The sequence below is a fragment of the Lolium rigidum genome, chromosome 6, assembly GCF_022539505.1.
Source record: "Lolium rigidum isolate FL_2022 chromosome 6, APGP_CSIRO_Lrig_0.1, whole genome shotgun sequence".
Lineage (NCBI taxonomy): Eukaryota > Viridiplantae > Streptophyta > Magnoliopsida > Poales > Poaceae > Lolium > Lolium rigidum.
The window spans coordinates 296,753,867-296,779,741 of NC_061513.1; the positions used below are offsets into that span (position 1 = coordinate 296,753,867).

The window sequence follows — 25,875 nt, forward strand, 5'->3', positions numbered from 1 at the left end:
AATGTTGGAAGGCACCCGAGGATTCGGTTAGCCATGGCTTGTGAAAGAAAAGGTTGGGGGAGTGTCATCCATAATAAAACTAAAATACATGTGTAAACAAAAGAGAAGGGGGATGATCTACCTTGCTGGTAGAGATGACGTCCTTCATGGGAGCCGCTCTTGGAAGGTCTGTTTGGCAAGGGGGTTAGAGTACCCACTACCAATCGTTGACAACAACAAACACCGCTCAAAATCTTACTTTTATGCTCCTTATATGATTTTAAAACTTGAAAAGCTCTAGCACATGATTTAATCCCTGCTTCCCTCTGCGAAGGGCCTATCTTTTACTTTTATGTTGAGTCATTAAACCTATTTCCCTCTATCTTAAACAAGCAATTGAGTTGTTGTGAACCAACCATTTATGCTATGATTCAATTAATCATGTCTTTTATGCTTTCTTGTTTAGTACAAATTTTATCTGATTGAATATGACTTTGAAAGTTATCAATGATTATGAGGAGATTGTTATGATTGAGGATGAAAGCCCTGCCATATAAATGATTATTAGAAGATAAGTACAATATGTTAGTAGTTCTCTGACCAAGAACAAAGTTTGCCATAACCAATCATGATTTCATATGCACCTCTATTGTGATTTCTCTTTACTTATTTCAAGATGAGTTATATGAGGAGAATGTTTACTATAATATCTTGTGTGAATCAATATGATGCTTCTTGTCCGTATTTTATTTATCGACTCTTCACTCCATAAACATGTGGTCTTGTTTATCGAGCTCGGCTTCGCTTGGGGACAAGCGAGGTCTAAGCTTGGGGGAGTTGATACGTCCATTTTGCATCACTATTTTATATCATAATTTGTCGTTATTCATTGATATATTTCATATTTAGAGATGATACTTATGTTATTTCATCTATTTTGCATGTTTCGTGATCATTGGAGAATTATTCACCGGAGTCGGATTCTGCTGGAAAAAGCACCGTCAGGACACCATATTTCGGAAGATCAACAATTGACGGAAATTATACGGAAAATCCTATTTTTCCAGATGATGAAGGGAGCCAAAAGGAGGAGCCGAGAGGGGCCACCATGGGCCACCCCATAGGCCGGCGCGGGCCCAGGCCTGGCCGCGCCGCCTTGTGGGGAGGGGGCCCACAACCCCCTCTGGCCGCCTCTCCTTCGCGTACTTCTTTGTCCCGAAAACCTAAGCCCCGGGGAGTTACGGAGAATTGACAGAGCCGCCTCTGCGGGGCGGAGAAACACCAGAGAGAAAAGAGCTCTCCGGCGGGCAGGAATCCGCCGGGGAAATTCCCTCCCGGAGGGGGAAATCGACGCCATCACCATCGTCATCGAGCTGACAAAATCATCTCCATCATCATCATCATCATCATCATCATCATCATCATCATCATCATCATCATCATCATCATCTCCATCATCTACACCGCCATCTCCACCGCTGCATCTCGTCACCGCTGTAACGATTTGGGTTGGATCTTGATTGTTTGATAGGGGAAACTCTCCCGGTGTTGATTACTACTTGTTATTGATGCTATTGAGTGAAACCATTGAGCCAAGGTTTTTGTTCAGATTGTTATTCATCATCATATCACCTCTGATCATGTTCCATATGATGTCTCGTGAGTAGTTCGTTTAGTTCTTGAGGACATGGGTGAAGTCTAAATGTTAGTAGTGAATTATTGTTGAGTAGTATTCAATGTTATGATATTTAAGTTGTGGTGTTACTCTTCTAGTGGTGTCATGTGAACGTCGACTACATGATACTTCACCTTTATGGGCCTAGGGGAGTACATCTTGTATTCGTTTGCTAATTGTGGGGTTGCCGGAGTGACGAGCAACCTAAACCCCCGTTAGTATATCGGTGCAGGGAGGGATAGTAGGATCTCGGAGTTTAAGGTCTGTGGTTAGATTTATCTTAATTACTTTCTTGTATTTGCGGATGCTTGCAAGGGGTATAATCACAAGTATGTATTAGTCCTAGGAAGGACGGTGCATTAGCATAGGTTCACCCACACAACACTTATCAAAACAATGAAGATTAATCAGCCGTATGAAGCGAAAGCACTAGACTAAAATCCCCGTGTGTCCTCAAGAACGTTTGGTCATTATAAGTAAATAAACCGGCTTGTCCTTTGTGCTAAAAAGGATTGGGCCACTCGCTACAATTATTTCTCTCGTATTTTATTTACTTGTACTTTATTTATCTGCTATATCAAAACCCCCTGAACACTTGTCTGTGAGCATTTACAGTGAATCCTTCATCGAAACTGCTTGTCAACACCTTCTGCTCCTCGTTGGGTTCGACACTCTTGTTTATTGAAAGTACTACGATACACCCCCTATACTTGTGGGTCATCAGGCAGCTGACTCCAAACTCTATCCTTCACTTGGCCATTTTTCTCTTTTGCTAGTACTACATTTAGCTCTTGTTTTCCACTCGTATTTTGTTCAGAGCTTGTTAGTTTTCTTAGTTAGGTATGATTAGTTCTCAGGTATTTATTTATTATTATGTATGAGTGTTGTTTCAAATAAATTGATTGGTGTTGGAAACGAGTAAAATATGTCATGCTTATAGTGGTGCAAAAGAAAGCTTATTTAGACTGTGGCTTAGACTTTAACATGTCATGTTAGATGTTATTTTAATTATATGCTTAGTAGTTATTGTTCTAGCATGACTTGTCTCAAATAGCTGAGAAGTGCTTAATGTGCCATTGAAAGAATCATGCGTTGTTTCCATCATACAAAAGCATAATATTATGGTAATCTCCTTTGATGCTTTAATTGGGCTGACTTGGCACATGCTTGCACCTTGTTATGACTACAAACCAGTCACCCCAAGCATCTATGATCATTTAGTTTTTGACTTGTAATATCACTTTATACTTTGATTAATAATGTTTTGTTGCTATGCATGATTATGGCCATTATTTCTCTCTTAGTTGGTCGCTACCAGTCTTTTGCTAGCCTTCAGATGTACTGAGTATGAGCTCTACTCGTGCATACAACTCCCAAAAACCAAAATTTGCCAATTGTGTCCACCATACCTACCTATATGTGGTATTTCACTGCCACTCCTAAGTAAATTGCTTGTGTGCTACCTTTAAAACCTTCATAAATTATTACCTGTTTTGTGTTCATGTTTTAGCTCATGAGAAAGTATTGAATGCTTTATTGTTTTTTCATGACTTCACACCTTGACTACCATGAATAATGCGCTAGTCCTTAGTATTGCAAAAAGAGCAAGGCAAATGGGTGCCCAACCCACAACAAATATAAAATAAACAAATAAAGCACCGCACACTATGTACTGGAGAGATCCTAAATAATGGTGTGCAAAAGGAGAACTATATGGGAGCCTCTCTTGAAGTCACTATATGAAAGGATAATAAACCATTTGATACCAGTCGTTCACGTATACATACATACCTCTCAAAATATATTTCCAACACCTCTGTTTTATTTAAAATAAAAAGCTCTAGCACACGAGTCATCTCTGCTTCCCTCTGCGAAGGGCCTTTCCTTTTACTTTTATGTTGAGTCTTCATCTTCCAACTTTATTCACCAATTAAGAGAGCATAATTGTCATTCTGAGTATAATGTGCATAGTCCCAAAATTTATTGTTGATTGATTCATAATTGTGTTATTGCTTGTTCTCAAATTATCTGTATCTAGTCACCCTTTCGAACTTTAAAGGTCTCCTATGCATTTATGTTTTCCTATTCCATGAAGGACAAGATGAATACCAATTTGCTATGTTTTCTATATACTCAAAAGCAAGCAGTTGCTTTCAGTGCACTATTATTCATGATCTATTGTTTGAGTTACTTCTCATGTTGTAACATAGTTGCTAAGTTCTATTGTTAGAATTATATATATCATGCCTATGTTTAGAGTACTTTGATCTCAGCTCACAATGCTTTTACAATAATTTGATCAAGATTGTATTGGTTGCATGTCACCTCAAAAATTATTTTTGTTATCACTTACCTACTCGACGACGAGCAGGAGTTAAGCTTGGGGATGCTGATATGTTGCAAACGTATCTATAATTTTTGATGCTCCATGCTTGTTTTACACTAATTTCTATATGTTTTGTTCACACTTCGTGGCATTACTATTCATTTTTTGGAACTAACCTATTAACAAGATGCCACAGTGTCAGTTCTTGTTTTCTGCTATTTTGTATTTCAGAAAAGTTGTACATGAAATATTCTCGGAATTGGACGAAACAAAAGCCAAACCTCCTATTTTTTCCGACACGAAGACGGACTCCAAAGCAAAAACAGAGGAGGGCATCAAGGTGGCCACACCATGCCATGGTGCGGGACCACCTCTGGTCGCGCCTGGGGTGTGGGCTCCTCGGGCGCCCACCGACCTCGCCCTTTCGGCTATATATTGCCTTCATCCTCCATCCACGAAAAGTTCAGTAGCTCCGCCGCTATTGAAGACAAGTTTCGGGGGACAGAAATCTCTGTTCCGGCACCCTGCCGGGATGGGGAATGGCCCCCGAAGCCATCTCCATCGACTCCACCGACATCTTCATCGCTGTTGCTGACTCCCATGATGAGGAGGGAGTAGTTCTCCCTAGAGGCTGAGGGCTTTACCGGTAGCTATGTGGTCTATCCCCATGGTGTGATCTTTATGTGATCATGAGCTTCGTAATATAGTTGAATAAGTAGATGTCACTCTTCATCTATTATGCTACTCATGTGGTTTTATTATTGTGATCTCCGGAGACACCTTGCCCCATGGTGTGAAGGTGACAGTGTGCACACCGTATGTGTCTCTCAGGCTAAAGATTACATAAATACTTATCATGAGTTATAATTTAAGTTGGATATCTCTATGAAATTGTGGTGTTTGTTAGTACTATCTTTGGATGCTCAAAGTGACAGAGTGGGGTGTCTCTAGGTTTGGAACGCGAACTTTAAGGAGTGCTTTTGTAGCCCTACGCGGTGAATTGGTGTTCGTTATCCAACATGAGAGTGGTTCAGAGTAGCATAGTGAAGAGATCATATTTATGTATTCAATTATGATATTATTGTTGAGAGTGTCCACTAGTGAAAGTAAGATCCATAGGCCTTGTTTCTAAGCATTGAAACACCGTTTGCAACCAGTTGTGCTACATGTTTGCTTGCTGCCATTTTTATTTCAGATTACAATGACCACTTATAATCATTCATATTACTTGTATTTCACTATCTGTTCGCCGAACCAGTGCACCTATACATCTGACAAGTGTATTGGGTGTGTTGGGGACACAAGAGACTTCTTGTATCTTAATTGCAGGGTTGCTTGAGAGGGATATCCTTAACCTCTATCGCCCTGAGTTCGATAAACCTTGGGTGATTCATTTAAGAGAAACTTGTTGCTGTTCTACTAACCTCTGCACTTGGAGGCCCAACACTGTCTACAAGAATAGAAGGGTGCGTAGACATCAACCACCTCTGCAAGCTTTATCTCCTGCATAAACTTCTTGGACTCTCTTTTGGAGATGCCAACCTTGCAGATCATATTCATCTGTCCTCGTGATACGGGAAAGACTTCGGGTGGTGCATGTGGACGTTCCTGATGCTCGGGTGGTTGAGCGAAGGCAGCTGTACCCTGTGTTGTCGGGTGCGCCTGTGTGTTGAAGTTGGACCTCAATTCTTCGCACAACTTTTGGTTCTCGAGAAATTGTCGACAATCTTTCAGCAAGTGTGTTGATTTCTCGGTGTTATCTTTTGGATCGATGTAGATGTGCAAGTAACATGGGGCGCTTAGCTGCTCCACAACTGTCAGGTTGGGCACCCGAGAGAAGCGATTCTGTCGGCTACGGCTACTGGCTCGACGCTCGCCACATTGCTCGTTATACTGATTGTTGTGCTGGTAAGTGCGACTGGTGGTACAATCAGCTGCTCTTTCGGCGTTGCTGTCTGCTTCCGATGCTGCTCGGGAACCTTCGATTGCTTTCGTCATTGGTGCTAAGTGGGCGCGATTTTCTTGCGTGATCCTCACCATCGGTTCGATTGTTAGTGATTTCCATCAGCTTGGTGATGGATTTTGACAGGTTGGCTGCAAGTCGATGTCGGTTGACCTCTGATTGTTTTCTAACCAACTGAACGCACTTTTGCGCTATGTCACTCCACTTGGGAGACTTGGATGGTGGTGCTATCAGCAACTTTTCCATCTGAATGATGGTTGTTTCCTAGGTGCGCGGTGTTGCCAACGCAGACCTGGTATTGTGAGGGTCGGACACCAACCCAAGAGAGGTTAGGCTCGCCGATGCTTCTTCTGTCGACTCCGCAGATGAAAGGGGGAGCGCCCCAACCAAGCTCGTGCATGGTGTCCCAGTCAAGGCAGTAATACGATATCGGATCCGATGATCCGTGATCATCAGACCCGACATATATGGTGGACATGGTACGACGCGACGATGATGATGGTGATGAAGAGGCCGAAGACGACGATAGATCGACCGCGGTTGGTGATGAAGCGGTAGATGTCGATGAAGTCGTAGTTTTCGCTATGCCAGGAGCGATTGGGCCTGGGAGCCGAAGAACGCCCCCAAAGTCGACGCGGAAGTGGACGCTCCCGAACGTCATATCCATCCCGCCGCGCAGGCGCAAGAAGGCCGAACGCGACGCGTTAGTGTGCGGAGTGAACTCGATGGACCCGAAATGAATCGATTTCCCGGAGTTCGGCGATGATGGAGCCGATGGTGGCGGTGATGCCGGCGAAGATGTAGCCGACACGATCGGAACAGTCGATGAAGTGCCTTGTACTAGCAGGTTTCCCACAGACGGCGCCAATTGATGAGGGAGCTCCTCTGCAATGCCCAACATGAGGGGCTTAGGGTTGACGGAATCCTGCAGGCTAACATGAGACATAAGATACCAAATGAACATGGAGAGCGATTTACCCAGGTTCCATCTAGTCTGATCTTGATTTATTGAGTATAACATGTTACAATGGGGTAGCCGATGGACTACTATGGTCGACTCGCCAGGATGCAAAGATTCTAGGGTTTGTGTAGGCTAAGTTGCGATGGTTTCGTGTGTATTGTTCTCCCGTTCGGCATGCCCTCTCCCGGCCCTTATATAGGAGGCCAGGTACCGAGAGTCCCGTCCGAACTCGACTAGGTTACATTGAGATCTAAACTAAACATTCTTTTATCGACGTCTTTTTGCCTTGTACGTCAAGAATCCTTCTTTCGGTAGGTTTTCGTCATTGCAACCGTCGTACGGGCCCACTTTGATCTTGGATAATCTTTGTGGCCCCTAGTTGGACTAAATGAGATAGACTAATGTCGGGTACCCGAAGGGTAATGCCCACGTAGTCTATCCAGATAAATTTTAACCAGTAATAAGATTTGCTGGAGACTCCAAAATATTATTTGTGTAAAGTATCAGGGGACTTATCGTTTTAAGTTCAAATAAATTGTGATGAAATCATCCCCAATTTACCTTAAGACTTATATGGATTTTGATATTTTTGCAATATATCCAATTATTTTTAAATGATGTCCGTCTTGAGATGAAACAATCTGGTCGCACAACCCATTTACGTAAAAAGTTGATTTTTTCCTCATTCTTAAAACAGTGACCTGCCAGTCCATTCGTAACAATATACCACATTGTAGCTTTAGTACCAATAGGATGATAACTCATATCAGGACGTGGTCTAGTTTTGAAGCCCTTGTCAAAATAAAACTGATAGTGAAGCTTCACTGGTCCCAAACGGCTTCATGGTTCGAGAGTTAAACATTTTGAAGTGATGATTTCATTGATTGTGTCTGTTAAAATTTGAACTTGGATGGCTTAATCGGGATGGCTTCTCGGATATGGTTAAATTTATTTGGGACAAACCGATTGCTGGAAACACCGTTCGGTGCGTAAATACCTTGGAGGATGGGCTAAGCACATGACAGGGAAGCTCAAACAAGAGAAACTCAGCCTAACATCATATGTTGAATAATTAGAGGCACCCGCTTAGGTACGATCGCTGACTATGCATGAGATTAATCTCAAAAGTCAATACAGTGCAAAGTCAGCCGGTTTGGTTCGTGAGGAGGAACTCAAGTCGTACCAGAGGTCTAAGGCCTAGTTCGTGTTGCAAGAAGATTCGAATACGAGATACTTTCATACCGTTACCATTGGTCGACATAGAAAAAAACTCATTCATTCTCTTGTTCAGGAAGAGGGACTGATCGAAGGACAAGAGTAGCTAATAAAATCTTATCTTACATCGTACTGTAAAGATCTAATTGGTGCCCCGGAGGAATCGGATATATCCATGGATGAATCCAGGATTGATGATATCCCCAAAGTGTTTCTAGAAGAAAATGATATTTTAACTTCTCCTTACTCTCATGAGGAGATAAGGAAATCGGCCTGTCAGATGGAACACAATAGGCCAGGATGATGTTCCGCGTTAACTTTGGTGAAATTATTCTTCTACCACTAGTAGAAAAGAGGGTTCCATACCACCCCATTAGTCCCCAAATGCTTTCACCCGGGACTAATGGGGTCTTTAGTCCCGGTTCTGCTAGGGAAGCGAAACTAATGCTCCGGCCGAGACTAATGGGTAGACCTTTAGTCCCGGTTGGTAACACCAACACCAACCGGGACTAAAGGGCTATGGCAGGCTGCCGTCGGCACAGGCCTCTTTAGTCCCGGTTGGTGTCCCCAACCGGGACTAAAGGTTTTTCCTGGTTTTTTACTCCCCACGCACCCTTCACCTCCCCCCCGGATCACCTTTTTTGCTTTGTAAAATACAAAAGAAAATGATAGAAAATTCAAAAAATAAAAAGTTTTCAGATTCTTGTATATTATGCAACCTACTATTCGGTGAAATTAAGAAATTTGAATTTTGATTTTTCTGCAAAAAAAGTTTGAAAAATGGTAAAACCGCATTAACTTTTGCATACGACGTTGGAAAAATGTATAATATATCAAAATCATCGTGGGAAAAAGTTACATCTGAATTTCTTAATTTCATATTAACTTTTACCTGGTTAGAGAATTTTTAGATTCTCAAAATTCCAAATAAAAATATGAAAGCAGTAAGATTTTAGTTTTTGCTATAAATTACAGATTTTATATTTTTTAAATTTTTTAAAAAATTAAAATTAATAATTTCATCCTGCATAAAGATTACTATTACTTTTACCCAATTTTTAGATTTTGAAATTTTAGGTTTTTTAGATTTGGCAAAAAAAATATTTAAAAAATAAAAAATATAAAAATAATAAAAATTAAGAAGTAATGTTTATTTATTTATTCAAGATTATTATTACATCATTAATTTTTTTATTAAAAGAATTAAAGAAATGTGACATCGACCAACATGTTAATAGGATTGATATGATACTAGTATTACATACATGCGCACGAAACAAATGGATGCGGAACAGGATGGAACTCGGAAGTTAAACATGCTAGTGCTAGAGTAGTGAGACGATGGATGACCGAGCGGGAAGTTTGACCACGAGTAAGTAATTTGACTAGAGATAAGTGTAGTTAGAGACTAAACTATTCTGAAAAATAGAAAAAAAAGAGTGAAAAAATTTAGAAAAAAATAAAATAAAAAATTCACCTGGAGGCATTTTTTGCCCCGACGGAGGCATCCCGCGTGGATGGACCTTTAGTCCCGGTTCGTAAGCAACCGGGACTAAAGGAGGTGGGCTTACTCTCGGGTATTTAATCCCGGTTGCACAACCGGGACTAAAGCCCCTTTTTCTATCAGTGTACCAAAGGTTAATAATGTAGAACGTATTCAACAATACATACCGCTATGTCTTCTAAATGTGTGCTTCAATATTTTTACAAAAGTTGCTACTATTAGACTTAATTCAGTGGCAGATCTAGTGGTGCGCCCATCTCAGACCGCTTTCATGCAAGGAAGGAACATCTTAGATGGGGTGGTCACTTTGCATGGACAATACATGAGATGCATCACAAAAAGTTGAATGGGGTCATACTCAAAATCGACTTTGAAAAAGCCTATGATAAAGTTAAATGGTCTTTTCTTCAGCAAATTCTTAGGATGGAAGGTTTCTCTAAGGAATGGCGCTCTCTAATTAATAACTTTGTTTTTGGTGGCAGTGTTTCCATTAAGGTCAATGATAACATTGCTAAATACTTCCAGTCAAAAAAAGGGTTGAGGCAAGGCGATCCACTGTCCCCAATGATTTTTATCATTGTTGCAGATATGCTTGCAATTATAATTGAGTGTGCTAAGGACGATGGCCAAATTGAAGGAGTAGTTTCCCATTTGGTTTATGGGGGCTTATTCATTCTTCAATGTGCCGATGACATAATTCTTGGAAAAGGCGGGAAATATGAAATTAATTCTTTCAGCATTCGAGCAATTGTCAGGTCTTAAGATTAATTTCCATAAAAGTGAATTGTTTTGTTTTGGCGAGGCTAAAGATAACGCCAACCTTTATGCCGAATTATTCATTTGTGGGCCATGTTGTTTCCCAATCAGCTATCTGGGTATTTCGATCCACTACTGGAGACTCACGTTGGCTGAATGGAAAAATTATTGAAGAAAGACTTAAAAACGTCTTACTAGTTGGAAAATGAAAATTACTATCCCTTGGGGAAGGCTAGTTTTCATAAATTCAACACTTATGAATATGGTATTGTATATGATTTCTTTCTTCCAGTTACCCAAAAGAGTCTTGTAAAGATTGGACTATTTCCGATCAATATTCTTTTGGCAAGAGGATAGTGAGAAGAAAAAATACCGGTTGACTAAATGGAGTGGTGTCTTCCGTCCTAAATATCAAGGTGGACTTGGTGTCCACGATCTTGAAGTTAAGTACAGGGTCTTGCTAGGTAAATGGCTAGCCAGGTTGTTAACGGAGGACGGGATTTGGCAACAACTACTGCAAAAAAGTATGTAGGCTCAAAGGTGATCTCTCGGGTTCTTTGGAAACCCGGTGATTCACACTTTTGGGCTGGCATTATGGCAACTAAAAAGCACATTTTCCAATTTGATTCCTTCTCCATTAGGAACGGGGCGGAGATACGGTTTTCGGAAGATAGATGGTTAGGAACAACCACTCTTCGTGAACAGTATCTAACTTTGTACAACATTGTTCGTCATAAAGGGGATACCTTGCAAAAGATGATGGAATCTTCTCCCCCTCTATGACGCTCAGACGCGATATTATATGCCCCTAGACTAGATGCTTAGAATGAACTGCTTCAACAGTTAGATTCAATCCAGTTGGTTCAGGGGACTGATGAATTCCGTTCGAGTGTCAGTAAGAATGATGTATTCTCGGTAAGTTCCATGTACAAAGAATTATGCATCCCTTCTCAAAACATCTTAAAGATAAGGATACCGCTGAAAACAAAGGTCTTTGCATGGTATCTCTGTCGAGGTGTGATTCTTACTAAAGATAACATTGTAAAACGTAACTGCGAAGGTTGTACAAAATGTGTGTTCTGTCATGAAGAAAAGACGATAAAACACCTTTTCTTCCATTGTCGGGTTGCTAGATTTTTATGATCTATCATTCGGATAGGTTCTACCTTATACACACCTTTTAGTATTGCAATCATTTTTGGCAATTGCCTAAATAGGGTGGATTCTAGGTATAAAACGATTATCAGAGTGTGAGCGATTGCGGTTGCATGGTCGCTTTGGCCATGTAGAAATGACAAGGTTTTTTATGACAAAATCTTCTATTATGTAGGTCATTTACCAGTGTACAGCTTTGCTCCGTTTTTTTCGCCACTTCACGCTTGGAGGATCGAGACCTCTTTACAGAGGTGTCTACACGGTTGGAGAATATGGTCAAGTAATTTATTTCTCAACACAGGTGGCTGCATAGCCGTAGGATCAAAGCTTTAGAAAAGTTGACTTTTTTTCCTTTCGGTTTCATATTCCTTTTTGTTACATACTAGACTCTCGAACGGCCGTGTGCATCCTGGTTATGCAAAGGCTAGGGATAATGCTTAATTTTTTTAAGTAATAAGACGTCTTTTATCGAAAAATATATGCATGCATTCTTTTTGTTGTCCTGTCGTGTTTAGGGAGCACATGCTTGAATTTCATTGCTTTCTTTTGGTACATAAATTAGCAAGAATGGTGGACTAATTTTGGAGTTTGTAGAATGATGAGTAATTGTCTCATTTTGCATCCAACAACAATTATGTCAATATCGTCAACTTCGTAAATCTTACAAAATAATGTCCGACATAAAGATACATGGCCCAACACCAACAAAAATGTAACTTATTACGAAACTAAAGAAAATCCAAAATGCACACAACATGCATAGATCATTTTCTCCCGGCAGCAGCATCCACGCATCGGCAGACGCGTCCCAGAAAGAAACATCCCTCTCTTTGGATAGAAAACTAAGCCTTGAGCGGCTTGCAGACGACGTTGGCGTGCGTGCGGATCTGGTTGCTGAACTGGCCGGGCTTCTCGGTGGTGTCGATCTTGGCCTGCCCCGGAGGCGGCAGCAGCTGGAAGTTCTGCACCATGTTTCCGAGCGTAATGCCGATGATAGGCAACGCTAGGATGATCCCGGGGCAGTTTCGCCGGCCAACACCGAAGGGTACGAAGCGGAAGTCATTGCCGTGAGCCTGGACAGCCTTCTCCTCCTCGAGGAACCGCTCCGGCCTGAACTCGTCGGACCTCAACCAGCGCTTGGGGTCGTTGGCGAGGAACCAGGCGTTCACCAGGATCTTCGACTCGGCAGGGATGTCGTAGCCGGCCAGCTTGGCCTCCTTGAGGTTCATGTGTGGCACGAGCAACGGGATAGCCATGCGGAGGCGGAGAGTCTCCTTCACGACGGACTGCAGGTAGGGGAGGCGCTCCAGGTCAGGCTCTGTCACCGCCACATTGGGGCCAAGCACGGCAGCAATCTCGTTGCGCAGCTTCGACTGGACGTCAGGGTGGTTCACCAGCTCAGCAATGCCCCATTCGATCGACCACAACGTCGTCTCGATGGCTGTAAATAATTAACCAAATTAGCACCTTGTGAATATTTGTACTAGCTAGTATGGATGAATGTATACAGATTTTGTTTTGCAAATCCTATCAAGAGACAAGTCTACGAATGCTGCTGTTAAAATTTAAAAATCAAAGCCGTAAGAAAAGTCTACTACTCCAGTCATGGCTGCTATTTCATTCCGATATTATGTGAAGACTATTGTTATTAGGGACAGGTGACATGAATTGTAAATTACCCAGTCATGGCTACCATTCCATTCCTATATTATCCATGTTTAGTGTACTCCTAGCACGTCGAATGATTGATACTAAATCAGAAAGAAAAAGTCTTCGTAAAAAAGTCACTTTCAGCGCGCGGTTCATCAAGAACTGAACAAAACTAGCCGTGCAATTTAGTTCTTTGTCCATCATTCAGGGCTCATAGTATTATTTTATATACTTTCTAGATTATTATAACATTTGAAATAAAATAGTGTTTTTCTGAATTTGATTTGATGCTTTATTGAAAGAAATTTTATTCGCTGATAGGATCTGCTAAATGTTTTCAAATTCTCTTCATGTAATGAATAAGGATATTTAATAAGTTAACTTCAAACAAAGTTCGATGGAAAATCTTGTGCAAGTCTTGTTTAAGGTATAGGGGTTTTGACATTGTGGTGATATATCCACTTAGTTTGGAATTTAATTTGAGACTGAAGATTTTTTTACATCTTTTTTCTTTGTCTTATCAACAGTTTTTTTTTTCACAAACCATATTTTTTTATATTGCTTTATACTTGTTTCCAATCGTGTGTGCTACTTACGTTAAAAAAGAAATGGTCCTCAACTATAACATCGTGACGAGTTCAGTACAGCCATATGTGCCTACGTACTTAACAATAAGCCTAGTTGCCTTCTGAAACTTGTTTATTTCAACACGCATTGGTCGAGTGCACCCCTGTATATTTACTTATAATAAATTTTACCTGCAACGTTGATGTTTTCGACGATGTAGAGGACGTTGTCGTGGTTGATCTCGCCCTTCCTTTCGGCCTCGAGGATATGGTCCATGGCGCACTTGATCTCACCACTCTGCTCCAACGCCTTCCTGCAGTTATCATACATGGAAAACGCATATTAATTTTTAAACTGGACAAGCAATTGATGAAGCATCCCATACGCTGAAAGTGCAAATGCTGGTTGTTTACTTGACAGGTCCATCAGATCGTGGGGATTAAACTAAGCAGATGGGGATCTGGTAGACAGTGATAGGATGCTTGGGCTTGAAACCACGAGAGAGTCAACTCTAGCTCGGTGCACAACTTGTTCAGTTGTTCCCATAATTTAAGCTTGGATGCTTCACATCGTTAGCATTGACGGTCGAAGGTGTTGGGCAGATCTGGATCCCACCTCTGCCTCTTTGTCAAACAAAACCCTAGCCAACATGTGCATGTACTACCAAACTCCCTGTCGCCGGAGCATTGCAACACTGGTCAAGTACCATGCAAACTAAAGAATCAACTCGTGCTCCCTGTATTTCATAATTTTTTCATGGTTTTAGTTCAAACCTAAACTAATATACCACGTCAAAAAAATATGGAACGGAGGAGTACCAACTACCAAGTCGATCAGCTGCTAGCTAAAAGTGACATGCATTATACCGGCCGGTCATTGACATTGTGCTGAGCCTACGATTTAAGAGTAGTACTTACTTTAGATCTCGAACCAGAGGTACTAGGGCTAGGGCAGATCTAGATCACACATCTTCGACCACGTCGAAGCGAAGCCTAGCTAACATGTAAACGTACATAACCGAGCTCCATTTTGGATTCTAGCATGTACGTACGTGTGACAATTGGTTTGTCTACTTGCTAATGTGACATCGATTACCACTATGATTGTCCTGATACTACGATGTTCGATGTAAGACTGTAAGAGTACTTACTTGCGTGGTGTCACGAATTCGTCCTCGAAGACTTTCATCCTCTTGGTCTTGAGATTGGTGCAGCGGTTGAGGTAGCCCCGGAGGAATGGGCGGAGGAAGGGGATGAAGTCGCCGTAGTTGTAGTCGAAGCTCTGGGAGAGGATGCTGCGCTCGGCGTTGAGCGCCCTGAGCCTGTTGAAGAGCGGGTCGGCCATGGACTCGAACCGGCGGTCGAACATGATGCGGAACATGTCGTTGTACATCATCAGCTGCAACCTGCGGCGGATCACCACCCCCGTCGTCGCGGACGCCGGGTCGGCCCTCACGTCCTCCACCACCAGTCTCGCCTCCTCTTCCCACCCGACGCGGTTCTGCGCCACCACCTTGCTGGTGAAGAAGGGCACGGTCATGATCCGGCGCATCTTGCGCCAGTGGTCGCCGTAGACGGTGAACACCATGTCCTGACCCTTGCCGGTGAAGATGTCGAAGACGGCGTTGCGGGTGCGGGAGCCGAACTCCACGCCCTGAGTGTGGAGGACCTCCTTGGCCAGCTCGGGGCTGGAGACGACCACTAGGTTGCGGACGCCCATGCGGAGGTGGAACACCTCGCCGAAGCGCTTGGCCATGCCCATCAGGTTGCGGTGGTTCAGGTCATCGCCGACCTGGAGCCAGTTGCCCACGATGGGGTAACCGGACGGGCCCGGAGGGAGCTTGAAGCGCTTACCGGTGAGCTTCGCTACGGCAATGGCGAGCACCGCTGCCGCAAAGAGGCCCAGTAGGGCCTTCTCCAGGAGGTTGACGTCCATCGTCGATAGGTGCCTGTGGAACTGGCGCTGCACAGGAGTTGAGACTGATGGATATGACTGAGCAAACGATGACGATTTTATAGAGATCTATGGAGGGAACAGATTCAGATTTTATTTCATCAAGTGGGATGCCGCGATTCCGTTGACCACTTAGCAGAGCGGTTGTTAGTGCTGCAAACTTGGTGCCAGCTAAATGTCTTATTTCAGTTTAGTCCGAGACTCTAAATAAGCCAATCCTAGCCAATTGTAGGTGACCAAGCGGTAAGTTCATAGAGTGGTGGGATGGCACGATCTTGTACAATTGGGCCATCTTTGCTCACGTATTTTGTTCTGTAGAGAAGAGTAGATAGGGGCATTGCAGTTGCCCGTTCCAGAGTACTGAACTCTGGTTTATCGGAAAAAAAAAGAGTACTGAACTGTATTTTATGTCCAGAAGAAGTTATAAGATTCTTCTATACTCTGATTTATTCGATGGACCCGGAGTCGCTCCCGCCAAACTGCCTCTACTACATCACTTCACCCTAGAGTGCCAATTCAACAAGAATTTTTTTGGCACATTAGAACGGATAAAATGCCGTGGAAATTGTATTGACCTATGGGATGACATATCCGTTGTCAAAATATTGTCAGCTACAAGAAAAAAAAGTATCACTGGGACAGATTGTTATGCATTGTGAATGTAGATCGACGATTCCCCGTCTCTACATTATCAGCCTCCTCAGAAGAAGGGACCAATGTACATAAGAAAAAGTTGAAGTTTTAGTTGAATACTGTGATGCCCCGATGACTCGTGTTACAAAAAAAACCTTTAGGTGAGACGAGGCCGGTTCTTTAACTGGTGATGCCAAGAATAAGTTGCACAAAAAAGCTTTAGAAGTCGTTGAAATAAAACCCCCTACCTATTACGGCTTCCTAATAAAAAATGCAACTATGACGGCCAATGGTAATAAAAGCTACGAATAAACCAAATGGAATAGAAACGGATTAAGATACTGATGGAACCACAGAGTTAGATCAGTGAGTTAGGTAGAGAAAGAGGGAGAGAGGGAGATAGAGGGCTAGTTTGGGCCTTGCAAAGACCAGCGAAGGTCGCTTTCTCGAATTTTATTCCGATGATATACAAAAATATTACCTTAAAGAGTTGTATTGCATCATGAAAATCCAAGGCAATCGTGAAATAAACCATATATACCTTTTTTGCTGCAAATTTTAGTTATGTTTAACTAATTCCCTCATGAAAGCCTTCGCCTAGAATCTCAACCTTTTTGTTTAGGTGAAAAGATCTTTAATTTTGAGTTATTGATGTATTTCTTTATGCGGATGATCTAGCATGTTTTTACAAACATACATATATATATATATCAACTCAAAGTTTTAGGTCTATGTCGGTTTGACTTTTTGTAATTGGTGTAAAATTATGTATAGACAATAATTGAATGTCCTATTAACTGAAGTTTAGATATAGCAGGCGAACATTTAACCCGTAAGGAGGGTTATTCTATTCCTTGTAAGTGAGTGAGAAGAGAGAGATCCCTCGCGCACTCCTCCTCCTTCACCGTCCGCCTTGTCATGACACAGCGCATCGTCGGTAGCGGAAATCTTGCCGAGCCGACCTTAGTGTTGTGGCGCATGACTTTCCCAAACCAAACTATATAGACTCGGGCGGGAACCCAAGAAATGAATTTGAATTTTCGGATAACGGATCCTTCTAATCCAGTCTATCTAATGTCTTTTTTAGGAGCCTCTCAGGTACACCAATTAGTAGGTATGAGAGAATTAATGGCGGACCCTCAAGGGAAAATGATTGATTGACCTATTCAAAGCAATTTAGGCGAGGGACTTTCTTTGACAAAATATATAATTTCCTGCTATGGAGCTCGCAAAGGGGTTGTAGATACTGTTGTTCGAATAGCAGATGCTGGATTTCTTACACGTAGACTTGTTGAAGTAGTTCCACATATTATTGTGCGTAGAATAGATTGTGGTACTATCCGAGCCTACACACAACACATGTGTGTCTTCCACCTTCCAGAACCTTGTGCCACTGCGATAATCTTCCTTATCCCATCCTTTGGCGTAAACCGATAGATGGGACAATACTTCTCCACACTGGTAGAAAAAAGGGCTTCCGTCCAGCCTCATTAGTCCCGGAAATATTCGAACCGCGACTAAAGGGGGCTTTAGTCGCGGTTCGGGAGGCAACCCGCGACTAATGCTCCATCCGCGACGAAAGGGTACCCCTTTAGTCGCGGTTGGTAACACCAACCGGGACTAAAGGGCTATGGAGGGATGCTGCCGGCGGAAAAACCTTTAGTCCCGGTTGGGGTCCCCAACCGCGACTAAAGGTTTTTCCGGATTTTTCACTCCCCACGCACCCTGCACACTCCCCCCCCGTGGATCGCCTTTTTTTACTTTGTAAAATACAAAAGAAAATGATAGAAATTTCAAAAAAAAATTGTTTTCAGATTCTTGTATGTTATGCAACCTAATATTCGGAGAAATTAAGAAATTCGAATTTTCGTTTTTTTTGCAAAAAAGTTTAAAAAATGGTAAAACCGCAATAACTTTTGCATACAACGTCGGAAAAAAACGTATAATATATCAAAATTAGCCAATTTTTAGATTCTCAAAATTCCAAATGAAAATATGAAAGCAGGAAGATTTTAGTTTTTGCAATAAATTACAGATTTTATATATTTTTTATTTTTTAAAAACCTAAAATTAATAATTGCATCCTGCATAAAGATTACTATCATTTTTACCCAATTTTTAGATTTTCAAAAATTTTAGGTTTTAGGTTTGGCAAAAAAAATATTTAATTAATTAAATTAAAAATAATGCAAATTAAAAAGTTAATGTTTATTTATTTGTTCAAGATTATTACATCATTACTTTTGTTTATTAAAAGAATTATTAGAAATTCAAACAATAAAGAAATGTGACATCGACCAACATGTTAATAGAATTGATATGATACTACTATCACATACATGCGCGCGAAGCACTTGGATGCGGAACGGGATGGAACTCGGAAGTTAAGCGTGCTAGTGCTAGAGTAGTGGGAGGATGGGTGACCCAGCGGGAAGTTTGACCACGGGTATGTAATTTAACTAGAAATAAGTGTAGTTAGAGATAGAGACTAAACTATGCAAATAACAGAAATAGTAGAAATTCTAAAAAAATAGAAAAAAAAGAGGGAGTGAAAAATAATTAGAAACCCAAATGAATTAAAAAAAAAATAACTCGAAATAGCCTTTAGTCCCGGTTCGTGTTACAAACCGGGACTAAAGGTCATTCGCCCCGGCGCATGCCAGCCGCCCACGTGGCGGGGCCTTTAGTCGCGGTTCGTAAGCAACCGCGACTAAAGGGGGGGCCTTTAGTCGCGCTTCCTTAGTCGCGGTTGCGCAACCGCGACTAATGGCCGTTGCAAACCGGGACTAAAGCCCTTTTTTCTACCAGTGCCAGACCCCGCCTCTCGTAGACCTTTACGGGTGAGGTGCGCTCATGTTTTTGGGGAGCGCTTACGCGTGACTACTAACAAAACAACGTCGTCGAACGACAGGTTCAACAACGACGACTTTTTCCAAGACGTCGATGACCTCTTCAGCAACCTCAACATGGGAGACAACACCGATGATGTTGTCGTCGGCGCTGCTGCTACTCAAGTTGCACCGTATGTGACTCCCCTCTCTCTCTCTCTCTCTCTCTCTATCAGATCTTGCTAGAGTTTCTACTTCTGGTGTCTGGAGTAGATGTGATATATTTATCTTATTTAGATGATATATGTTCATCTACACTATTGTTCTACATGATTATTTTTATTACAGTTTCTCTCATCATGCTATGCTAATTATTTTTTCGGATTAAATCATATGGTAGTTTTCTTATATATTCAACAATCTAAAAACCTAATTATAGGCAAATAAATTTAAGTGACGTTGTGGCTGCTACAAGGCCGCCTCTGTTTGATGGTTCACATTATAAGAGATGGCGTACGATAGCAGTTCTTTGGTTTGGAAACCTAAACTGCTATAGTGCCACTCCTGGCAAACCTAAATGTGAGCTTACTGTTGCGCAACAGGAAGCTTACAAGAAAGCTGATGTCATGTTCTTGGGGACAACATTGTGACCCATATATGACATTTGATCATGGCAAGGACGTGTGGGATGCGCTCAAGGCCAAATTTGGGTCCTCAAATGTTGGCACTGAGTTGTATGTCACGAAGCAATACTATGATTACATGATGACTTGTAAGCGCTACGTTGTTGAGCAAGGTCATGAGATACAATTACTTTCTAAAGAACTTGAGCAATTTGAGTGAACATTACCAGAAAAGTTCGTTGTCGAGGGTATTATTGCCAAGCTTCCTCCCCCGTGGAGGAATTTTGCCGCTTCTCTCAAGCATAAGAGATAAGATTTTTCCGTTTCATATCTCATTGGGTCTCTTCACGTGGAAGAAAAGACGAGAGCAAAGGACACACATGCTCGAGTATTTAAGGGAGATTATAGTATCAATGTGGTAAAAAAGAAAAACTTCCAATCCCACAAGTTCAAGATCAAGAACAAATCTAAAGGTAAAGACAATTTTGATGGCAAGAACAAGGCATCTCACTCAACCAACTTAAACATGAAGAATGATAAGAATAATGAGTCTTTCCTTGTCTGTGGTGATCTTGATCATTGCACTCCTAACTACTTGAATCGCTATGACAAGAGCAGGAATAGCGGCAAGACCGCAAATGTTGTTATTGATGTTGATACTGAGATGAAGGATGTTGATGGTGCTCCAGTGATAGCACCAGACAATCTTTCTGAGCGTTGTTGTGGAAGCGGTTGGGAAACCCCAAGAGGAAGGTGTGATGAGCACATCAGCAAGTTTCCCCTCAGTATGAAACCAAGATTTAATCGGCCAGTAGAAGAAAGGCGTAACTTCTGAAGGTGCTACTAGCTGACTAGTGGCAGGCCGCACTACCGGCATCAGCAACAACGTGGAATCTGCACACAACACAACCAAAGTACTTTGCCCCAACTTGCAGTGAGGTTGTCAATCTCACTGGTTTGCTGAACACAAAGGATTAGACGTATCGAGTGGAAAGACATGTTTACAGTAATTAAAGAAAACAGGAATTGCAGTAAGTAAACATAACAAGATGATTGTATCAGTATAAAAGAAAGGACCAGGATCCACAGTTCACTAGAGGTGTTTCTCCATAAAGATAAATAGCATTGCTGGGTGAACAAATTACAGCTGGGAAATTTTGTAGAATATCGACCATACATGACAATATGATTACTATGAGATTTGATTGGGCATTACAACATAATACATATACCGTAATCCAACTGCGTCTATGACTAATAATCCACCTTCCGGTTATCGTCCGTACCCCTTTCAGATTAAGTTGCAAGCAACAGATTATCGCATTAAGCAATGTGTGTAAATTAAACAGTAGAATTACCTTTGGATAAAATATTGTTGTTTTCTCCCTAGTAGCCACAACACATCTACAATCTTAGAAGTTACTGTCACTCTCCCAGATTACTAGAGGCATGAACCTACTATCGAGCATAAATACCCCCTCTTCGAGTCACAAGCATCTACTTGGCCAGAGTATCTACTAGCAACGGAGAGCATGCAAGATTACAAATAACATATGAAATGAATATATAATCGACCTCAACATAGTATACAATATTCATCGGATCCCAGCAAACACAACATGTAGGATTACATCAGGATGATCTTGATCATGTAGGGCAGCTCACAAGATCTATACATGAAGCACAAATTGGAGAAGACAACCATCTAGCTACTGCTATAGACCCATAGTCCAGGGATGAACTACTCACACATCACTTCGGAGGCGGGCATGGCTATGTAGATGCCTCCGGCAATGATCTCCCCCTCTAGCAGGGTGCCAGTGTTGGAGATATGCCCAAGAGGCAATAATAAAATGGTTATTATAATATATCTTTGTGTTTATGATAATGTTTACATATCATGCTATAATTGTATTTACCGAAACATTGATACATGTGTGTTGTGTAAACAACAAGGAGTCCCTAGTAAGCCTCTTGAGTAACTAGCTTGTTGATCAATAGATGATCAAGGTTTCATGATCATGAACATTGGATGTTATTAATAACAAGGTTATGTCATTATGTGAATGATGTAATGGACACACCCAAATAAGCGTAGCATAAGATCACGTCATTAAGTTCATTTGCTATAAGCTTTCCATACATAGCTACCAAGTCCTTTCGACCATGACATCATGTAAATCACTTATGCCAGAAGGGTACCTTGATTACATCAAACGCCACTGCATAAATGGGTGGTTATAAAGGTGGGATTAGGTATCCGGAAAGTATGAGTTGAGGCATATGGATCAACAGTGGGATTTGTCCATCCCGATGACGGATAGATATACTCTGGGCCCTCTCGGTGGAATGTCGTCTAAATGGCTTGCAAGCATATGAATGGTTCATAAGAGACCACATACCACGATACGAGTAAAGAGTACTTGTCAGGATACGAGGTTGAACAAGGTATCGTGATACCGATGATCAAACCTCGGACAAGTAAAATATCGCGTGACAAAGGGAATCGGTATCGTATGTAAATGGTTCAATCGATCACTAAGTCATCGTTGAATATGTGGGAACCATTATGGATCTCCAGGTCCCGCTATTGGTTATTGGTCGGAGAGAAGTCTCAACCATGTCTGCATAGTTCACGAACCGTAGGGTGACACACTTAAGGTTTGATGTCGTTTGAGTAGATATGGAATATGGAATGGAGTTCGAAGTTTTGTTCGGAGTCTCGGATGGGATCCAGGACATCACGAGGAGGTCCGGAATGGTCCGGAGAATAAGATTCATATATAGGAAGTCATATTCCAAGTTTGGAAATGATCCGGTGCATTTATGGCAGGTTCTAGAAGGTTCTAGAAAAGTCCGGAAGAAATCACCATGGAAAGTGGAGTCCCGGAGGGACTCCACCTTGCATGGCCTGCCAACCCTAAGGGGGAGGAGTCCCAGGTGGACTCCCCTAGGGTGGCCGGCCAAGCCCCCCCAAGGAAAGGTGGGAGTCCCACCTTGAGTGGGATTCCCCCCTTGGGTAGGTTTTGTCCCTTTGGTAGGTTTTGGTTTCGGGTCTTATTCGAAGACTTGGATACCAACACTTGGGGATTTCCACCTATATAATGAGGAGCAAGAGGAGGGGGCCGGCCACTTCAAGCCTCAACCTTGGCTGCCCCCTTTGTGGCCGGCTAAGCCCCCCTCTCCCCAAACCCTAGCACCTCTCCTCCACATACAACTCCCGCATACGCTTAGGCGAAGCCCTGCCGGAGTTCTCCACCACCACCGCCACCACGCCGTCGTGCTGCCGGGATTCCGAGGAGGATCTACTACTTCCGCTGCCCGCTGGAATGGGGAGGAGGACGTCGTCTTCATCAACACCGTACGTGTGACCGAGTACGGAGGTGCTGCCCGATTGTGGCACCGTCAAGTTCTTCTACGCGCTTTTGCAAGCGGTCAAGATCTTCTACGCGCTTTTGAAAGCGGCAAGTGATCGACTACATCCACCACGAGATCTAATCTCGTTAGGCTTTGGAAATCTTCGAGGGTTAGTCTCATGATCTTCTCGTTGCTACCATCTACTAGATTAGATCTTGGCTTGTGTTTTCGTTCTTGCGGTAGGAAAATTTTTGTTTTCTATGCTACGAATCCCAACAGTGGTATCAGAGCCGTGTCTATGCATAGATTGGTTGTACGAGTAGAACACAATGGTTTTGTGGGCGTTGATGCTTTTGTTGTCTTTAGTTCGAGTACTTTGCATCTTGCGGCATAGTGGGATGAAGCGGCCCGGGCTAACTTTACATGACCGCGTTCATGAGACTTGCTCCACGTTAGACATGCAACTTGTATTGCGTAAGTGGCTTTTCGGGTGTCTGTCTCTCCCACTATAGTGAAGATCCAATTTACTCTTTCTATTGACAACACTAGTATCACCGTTGTGGTTCATGTTCGTAGGTAGATAAGATCTTACTCGAAAACCCTAAACCACGTAAAATATGCAAACCAAATTAGAGGCGTCTAACTTGTTTTTGCAGGGTTTGGTGATATGATATGGCCATGATGTGATGATGCATATGTATGAGATGATCATTATTGTATTGTGGCAACCGACAGGAGCCTTATGGTTGTCTTTATATTTCATGTTGTAGTATTGTTTCAAAGTAGTTGTAATAGTTGCTACACACGGTGAACAACCATGAAGACGGCGCCATGGACCTTGACGCTACGCCGACGATGATGGAGATCATGCCCGTTGATGATGGAGATCATGTCCGTGCTTTGAAGATGAAGATCAAAGGCGCAAAGACTAAAGGGCCATATCACATCACATATGAATTGCATGTGATGTTAATCCTTTATGCATCTTATTTTGCTTAAATCGCGACGGTAGCATTATAAGATGATCCCTCACATTAATATCAAGATAATAAAGTGTTCTCCCCTCGTATGCACCGTTGCTACAATTCGTCGTTTTGAAGCATCTCATGATGATCGGATGTGATAGACTCAACGTTCACATACAACGGGTGTAAGCCATGTTTGCACACGCGGAATACTTGGGTTTGCTTGACGAGCCTAGCATGTACAGACATGGTCTCGGGACAACGGAAACCGAAAGGTTGAACACGAGTCATATGGATGATATGATCAACATGTTGATGTTCACCATTGAAGCTACATCATCTCACGTGATGATCGGTTTTGATGTAGTGGATGTGGATCGTGCGCCACTTAACAACTATGAGGGATGTTGTATTAAGTGGGAGTTCATTAGTAATTAGATTAAAACTTGAACTAATTATCATGAACATAGTCTGAATAGTATTTTGAATTAAATTTGTAGAATTGGCATCCGTTTTCTACCATGCGTTAGTCTTGTAATTGAGATTGAAATACTGTTAAATCTGACAAGTAACTTTACGGACTGGTACCGTACTGTTAAAGAATCAAGAAATGATTAAGTCCTATTGCAAACTTTTTGTAAACCTTACATTGTTAATTCAAAGAGCATTGGTTTCAATTAGTACCTAAAGTCATCTTGTCTCCATGAAACTTGAAGTTCAAATCTGTTTGAAATATAAGGAGCTGGAAATTTTGTTTTCAGAAATAAGAGAGGTATAAGATATATGTGATATCTAAGACCTTATTGCAAGGTGATAGAATATAATTTGGTGAAAGTACATAAACTCATAAGTTTTATGGGAATGTACGAAGGTTGAAGACGCCAGGCGTCCCAATCCTCCAACTATTGGGGCACTAACAATATTCGCATATCCATGAAGTGATCGTCCTTATTATGCACCGTTGCTAAGACTCGTCGTTTCGAAGCATCTCGTGATGATCGAGTGTTATAGATTCCACGAGTGCATACAACGGGTGGAAACCAGATTTGCACATGCGAATACTAAGGTTAAACTTTACGAGCCTAGCATGTATATACATGGTCTCGGAAAGTCGTCATGATGGATAAAATTATGAGTGAAATTGTTCATCATATCACAAAGTTACTAGTAGTGAAATCTGGAACACTTGTCATATGATGATCAACTTCAAAGTAAGAACCTCAAGGTTATTGGTATTTGACCAACAAACCTAGAAGTTATTGAAGGTGAAGTGTTTTCTGAGAATGAGGAAAACTAAAAGAGAAACTACAAAAGATATTTTGGCAGAAAGAAAGAAAAGACTAGAAAGTCTAGCTCAGGTGTATTGATACGCCGCAAACGTATCTATAATTTCTTATGTTCCATGCTACTTTTATTACAATACTTGAATGTTTTATACATACCTTACAGCATTATTATACATTTTCCGGCACTAACCTATTAACAAGATGCCGAAGTGCCAGTTGTTGTTTTCTGCTGTTTTTGGTTTCAGAAATCCTAGTAAGGAAATATTCTCGGAATTGGACGAAATCAACGCCCAGGGGCCTATTTTTACACGAAGCTTCCAGAAGTCCGAAGAGGAAACGAAGTGGGGCCACGAGGTGACGACACGCTAGGGCGGCGCGGCCCAGGTGGTGGCCGCGCGGCCCTGTTGTGTCGCCACCTCGTGACGCCCCCTGACCTACCCTTCCGCCTACTTAAAGCCTCCGTCGCGAAACCCCTTGTA

General features: G+C 42.0%; 1 protein-coding gene across 1 annotated transcript; it reads right to left on the reverse strand.

The window, feature by feature from the left end:
* Positions 1-12,376: 12,376 nt before the first annotated feature.
* Positions 12,377-15,686, reverse strand: LOC124668519 (trans-cinnamate 4-monooxygenase-like). The gene is made up of 3 exons (XM_047205641.1): positions 14,902-15,686; positions 13,943-14,064; positions 12,377-12,975 (listed from the first exon to the last, which is right to left on the reverse strand). The coding sequence occupies exons 1-3, from the start codon at positions 15,684-15,686 to the stop codon at positions 12,377-12,379; spliced, it is 1,506 nt and encodes a 501-aa protein (XP_047061597.1).
* Between the last annotated feature and the right edge of the window lie 10,189 nt (positions 15,687-25,875).

Coding starts and splice junctions, on each gene's coding strand:
- LOC124668519 (XM_047205641.1), bottom strand. CDS start 15,686: ATGGACGTCAACCTCCTGGAGAAGGCCCTACTGGGCCTCTTTGCGGCA. Junction 14,065..14,901: donor GAATTCGTGACACCACGCAA/GTAAGTACTCTT, acceptor TGATAACTGCAG/GAAGGCGTTGGAGCAGAGTG. Junction 12,976..13,942: donor CGAAAACATCAACGTTGCAG/GTAAAATTTATT, acceptor AATTATTTACAG/CCATCGAGACGACGTTGTGG.